This window comes from Mustelus asterias, chromosome 2, assembly GCF_964213995.1.
Source record: "Mustelus asterias chromosome 2, sMusAst1.hap1.1, whole genome shotgun sequence".
Taxonomy (NCBI): Eukaryota; Metazoa; Chordata; class Chondrichthyes; order Carcharhiniformes; family Triakidae; genus Mustelus; species Mustelus asterias.
Genome location: NC_135802.1, coordinates 80157054 through 80163053, shown reverse-complemented (window position 1 = coordinate 80163053; position 6000 = coordinate 80157054). Strand labels below are relative to the sequence as shown.

General features: G+C 39.6%; 1 protein-coding gene across 3 annotated transcripts; it reads left to right on the top strand.

The window, feature by feature from the left end:
- Positions 1-256: 256 nt before the first annotated feature.
- dlx6a (distal-less homeobox 6a) lies at positions 257-5336 on the top strand. 3 transcript variants are annotated; one of them, XM_078227940.1, is made up of 3 exons: positions 257-656; positions 1472-1665; positions 4667-5336. In XM_078227940.1, exons 1-3 carry the CDS (start codon positions 365-367, stop codon positions 4913-4915), a joined length of 735 nt encoding a protein of 244 aa, XP_078084066.1. In that variant the 5' UTR covers positions 257-364; the 3' UTR covers positions 4916-5336. The 3 variants fall into 3 exon arrangements, with proteins under 3 accessions (XP_078084066.1, XP_078084056.1, XP_078084077.1); XM_078227930.1 differs by having other exon boundaries at positions 365-677; positions 4667-5329; XM_078227951.1 differs by lacking the exon at positions 1472-1665 and having other exon boundaries at positions 365-656; positions 4667-5323.
- The last annotated feature ends 664 nt before the right edge of the window (positions 5337-6000 follow it).

Here is a 6000-nt window from a genome sequence, read left to right as displayed (position 1 = left end):
TTTTAACTTAGCCGGGTTAACCCACTGTTGACTGCATCCAGTGAATCCAGTAGTTGTGGCAGAAGGATGACGAGGCAAAGAGATGACCAATCAGGAGCTGCTGCCCTTTGGAGACAAACCATTCGACTTGTGGCACATTACAGCATCTGCATCAAGTCTGAAAGCAGAGCCTTAACTTTAGCAGAATCCACTAAAAGACTGCCTCAACTCCATCCTTGCTCCATTCAACTTGGAAGCCCAAAATAACCTTTTACTTACAAAAAAAGGAGTTAACACGCTCGCGCTCTCTCCTCGGAAGATTCATGAAAAAAGACAAGTATTTCGCCTTTAAGAGTTTTTTTTCTCCCCCAGTTGAAGTTTTATAATGACCATGACTACGATGGCTGACGGTTTGGAAGCCCCGGACTCTAAATCTGCTTTCATGGAGTTTGGTCAGCAGTCCCAGCAGAGCTCTCCAGCCATGTCTCACGGTCACTACCCGGTGCACTGCCTGCACTCAGGAGGACACTCACACCAGCACGACAGCTCGTACCCGGCCGCCAACACTTACAACAGATCCTTGCCTTATCCCTACATGAGTCACTCTCATCACAGTCCCTACCTGCCGTCCTACCACAGCAACAACACTGGTAGCCAGACACGTTTAGACGAGACAGGTGAGTCGTCGGTCATACCCAGTGTAAAACACATTCGGCCTTTCCGTCCTGATGAAACCAACTGTGATATTCTCTAGTGATTCAAACAGCAGATTGTTTAAACGGTGTAAGGCAAGCACGTTCAGCCTTTTGACTCATATTTTCTCTTCGTTTCTCCCTTTCCTTTCTCTGTTCGATTACTGATTTCTTCTTGATTCTGATATGAACTTTATTCCGTCAATTTTCTTTTTAGTGGGTGCCCATGACTAATTTAACTCGCTCTCTTTCCTTCTTTTGTTTGGGATGTTTTAATGGGGTTATCTGTCAGCACGCTTGGAATAGATTTGGTAACAATTTTCGGCAGAGAAGTAAAAGTAAACAGGAAGGTGATGGCCGTAGACATGATGTCAATCTGTAATCGGAATTTAGTTTCCTGACTGTTCATTTGATGCAACATAACTTCTCGTCGCCAAATAACAGTATACTCCTGTTGGCTCTGTCAATTACGTGGTGCCGTGTACATGCATTTGCAAGCAACTGACGTTTCATTAATTAATACATCTTACTGTTAAATTGCTGATTTCAGATCGTCAGTTTTACTCGGCGTGTTTTTTTATTGTAATTTGCCAGGGGGTCTAAAGATAATGGAACTTTCCAGATTATCTTCACCAGGCCAGATTGTTTAGTAGTTGCTTATGTTCCTAAACACCATTTAAGGAACATTTATCTTTAATATCTCTAAGAAAGGAAGATTTCCCGAGGAATGTGTATTTAAATAGATTTAGGAAATCGCCGTGCAGAATGTCGACATCGTGTACCATATGCTTGTTTTGCAGAACAACAAAAGACAACAGTGATTGAAAATGGAGAGATCCGCTTTAATGGGAAAGGGAAAAAGATCCGCAAGCCTCGCACTATTTATTCCAGTCTGCAGCTGCAGGCGTTAAACCACCGTTTTCAGCAGACTCAATACTTGGCTTTGCCCGAGAGAGCTGAGCTGGCCGCTTCGCTGGGGCTCACACAGACACAGGTACAGTGCCCAGGAAAGAGTAATTTACCAGGTCGCTGTGAAGAACACCGGCTTCCGGCGTTAGCTCTTCTTGTGACCTATCAGTTTTTTTACAAGTTTACATTTACTGACTATGTAAATCAGCTTGCACAGAGAGGACCGCTTTAGCAAGATTCTCCGAGGCGGCATGTTGCTGCATGAAGTGGCTCGGTAATATTCTGATCTCATTGTCCAACTTAGAATAAACTTCGGCCTTTCAATTTCAGATAATTATCTTTAGATATAACTTTAGTTTATATCAAATCCGACGCTCTCGAGATCAAAATGACAAGTGCAGCTTTAAGAACAGCAAGTGAGCCTAATCCTGTAACAAATATCAAATTAAATCAAACGAGAATGCCTAGTCTCATCATTTTTTCACATTTTAACATGATACTTTTTGTGACATTATAATTGGGTGGAAATTAATTTAAAATCCATCCTCAAAATGGATAGGCATTTGAAGTGCGACTATCAGATGATTTGGTATTTAATTTAAGAACATGTTTAACGCTGGAAGCTGTAAGGGACATGTGACTTAGACTTTGGTGCTTTTAGTGTAAGTCTATCCAAAACCACAATAAATCTGCTCAACTCAAGTTGACCACATGCACAATCTGTTTGTAATTGAATCGTAGCTTCCATTGCATGCAAATATTACTTTTCTTAAGTTTATAAGGTTCAAGTTATCCAAAATACACTTGGATGATGCTAAGAAATAATCTCGTTACAAAAACAATTGGACGATTCTCCTCATTTGGGGGGTGCCAGAAAAATCTGTATTGTTTCTAAACGGTGGGAACTTACCATACGTTTTGGCACGGGGTCTATTGTACTTCTCTGCCGAACTGAGTTCCGTTGTGCTCTCTTTGAAACACAAAGTGTCCCACATACTTAAAATTGTTAAGCGCGCCCGTTGAACATGTTTGGAAGAATGCAGCTTAATGTATGACTTTCCATTTGCTCGGTAATCATCATAAGGTATGCCTGTATCCAGCAAGGCATGACGGTAAACTGTATGAAATGTGTTTAAATCCTGGTTACGCATCCTTGGGAACCTTGCTACTAACAGACTATTGAGTCAAGGATTGTTGTTTATTATAATACGCTTCCTTGATTCATTTTCAGCCTCTGTCGGTGCTTCTTGCAAATCCCGGCACTGATGCGATACAGAACAATGGGAGGTCTGCAATTGAATAGAGTTGTGCGTTTGTTAAGGGTCTAACTGACCCTTGGCCAGTCACCATAATTTTTCGTCCCTACCCACAGCACCTAGATCCAATGTTTTATCCACATCGATTACAAGATTATTTTTCACTGGGAGCCAATTAGAATATTCGTATTTCGCATAATTCGAATGTGTGTCAGTAAACAGTTTTCATCTCGTTTTAAGAATGTTTCCTTAAAAGTGTAATGGCTAATAATTTCAAAATCAAGACAAAGTAACAAAAAAGGATTATTTATTGAGCGACAAGAGTATTGCAGTATTGTTAAGATACAAGTACATTTGCTAACTTGACTGGTTTGGTTTCGAGCTTACAAAACAATCTCGTTGTTTAGGATGTCAGGCTTCCTGAGATATTGCAGGTATTATTAAAACGGAGTGGAAATACAACAATAGGGACTGCAACATTGCCCTTTACTGTGGCTGTCAGTTTCTTTCTTTCAATACGTTATTACCCGTTCCCACTATTACAAACTTCCTAAGGTGTAGCACATTTGAAAACAGTTGATTTAATAGATAATTAGAGCCATTCTATATCTGAGCAAAGAGTTTATCACTCAAGTTCATAACATACCGTTGATTACCCGTGTCTGTTTTGAACGACCTGTCAAACACTGTTGCAACTTCACCACTAGTAATCTTCGGTATTTTCTGGGGCGGGGGGGAGGGGGGGGGGGGGAGCGGTGTGGACGTGGGGGTTGCGGTGGCGTAGGAAGAGACCAGACAAGAAAATCATTAACGATTTGTTACTTTAATTTCGATCGTGGGGGGGGGGGGGGGGGGGGTTGTAGGAATCCACATATGATCAACAACTTAAACAAAATATATTCCTGTAAATGGGATCATAATTACAAAGAAATGTTGAATAACTCAGTTGAGAGGCAGCAGATATATAATCATTAAAACGTATCACACATTGTGTAGATATTATAAAATTATATCATTATTGACTTGCTGCGTGGAATTGACAGGATAATTAACATTTGAAAGCTGGTGACTCTACTGTGAAATTTTGCAATACGATATTTTTAAAGTGTTAATTATAATTTTGTTGCATTTCTCCATGTCAGACTCAGGAGACGTTCAAGGTGGAAATATACACACTGAGTGTTTCTCCTTGGGTATTTTAATAATTCCAGTCATAGTTAATCTAAACTTCATTGAAATCTCAGGCGGTTTGAACCTTATCGTTTTACTAGTCAATCCGAAAGTCCTGCTTTTACAATAAGTTCAATTTATTTATTGTAACATTCATGTTCAAGGAAGTTAATGAGGTGAAATATTTTGAAGATTGTATGTCATGTAATGTCTGATTATCAGAATATTATTTTCTAACTATAATGGGAATTAGAGAAAAGATCTGGAAATGTCTCCCACGCATCGTGGAAATTATTAGAATGATTGTATTATTTTAGTGTCTCTTTATAACCCGAGCATTATTTCAAAGCAATCTAAAGAGGAAACTAACGCCAGAAGCTGCGAAATTTATAGCGTTATTACTTCATTATTACTTCACAGACCAGGAGGTAAAAATTCCTCGTCAGTGAAAAGGAGAAAACATTTCATAAGCTGCAAAACGATTTTTAGTAAAGCAATGTTTCGGTCGCATTGATTTTTTAAAAAATGATGCAGATTGAAGGATGTATGCAAAATTAGTTGCTCGAACACAACTATTTGCCTTCACGCTGAGTGAACTCAAATCAAAGATATTGCCCGCCATTTAAAGCCCTTGCATTTTTCTTTAAAAATATGTTGTAGGTGAAGATCTGGTTCCAGAACAAACGCTCCAAATTTAAGAAGCTCATGAAGCAGGGCGGCAATCCTCTTGAGAACGATTCTGTGCCAGGGTCGGCTGCTCTTTCCCCTCGCTCCCCAGCCATGCCACCAGTGTGGGACATCTCAACTTCGGCCAAAGGCGTTAACATGACCCCGAACAATTACATGGCTGGTTATTCTCCCTGGTACTCCACGGCTCACCAGGACACCGTGCAAAGACAAATGATGTGACAGTGTGAGACCGGTTACTCTCAATGGACAGAACACAATGGGGTTAAGAGGGAGCCCATCGTTAGGCAATGCCCGGATGCCCATGGTACCATTTTGGATGGGAGATCTAGCAACCATCCCAGTTGCTAAAAGTTATGTGAAAACAGACTGGCAGTGGGCGGAAAAGGAGGAATGGTCAGTGACTGTAGACATTACAAGAAAACTGCCACTGCCTCCATAGATTCAATGATAGCCAATGAACAGACATGCGAATGCAATATGGAAGATTTTATGCTGATTTTAAAACAGCATGGGTTGGTGATGCTAAGACGCACTGGAAGCTTATAAAATTACAACTTGTATGTATATATTGTTTAATTTTTAGTTGTACATAGTTTATGTTTTATGTCTCTTTCATACTGAGTAATAAATCATAAAATCATAAATCATGCCTGTTTTGTTGTTTCAAACCACATTGAAAGAATTGCACTTTGACGATTTACCGCTTGCTAACCCTTGGTCCCGCTTCGTAAAGATTGTATATTATTTTCCAAAGTGTTTGTTTCTGGGGGATCTGGTGGGAATTTCAGAACTCCGCCTATCACTGTGCTATGTTAATATCGAAAATGCAGCCTTGCCGGAATGGCCGACATTCAGAGAACATATTTTGAAGATGTGCTTGGTTTGCCCTTACATTGAAAGAATCCAGCCTAAGATAAAGAGGCCACAGAAACTACTATATAAATAGATTTTACAATTGATAAAACAATGATTGAACACAAATATAATATTGTGAAGCTACGCAAAGAAATCGGTACATTTTCATTGTCTTAAAATATAGTTCACAAATGAATAATATTAAGTGAACTAGAAACGAGCAAACGGTAAAAATGCGACATACAACCCGAAGTTGTTTCACTGTGGACCTGTACACATCTAATTGAGAGCTACTGAAGCTAGGCCACTGATCAAAATTGACAAAAAAAAACATGCATAAGATTCCAAAATGACAATAACTCGCAGTATGTACAAAACCATCATTACTTACCAACGTAAAGTTGTTTGGTTCTAGAGAAAAACCGAGGAAGTAAATTACAGAGCTCTAT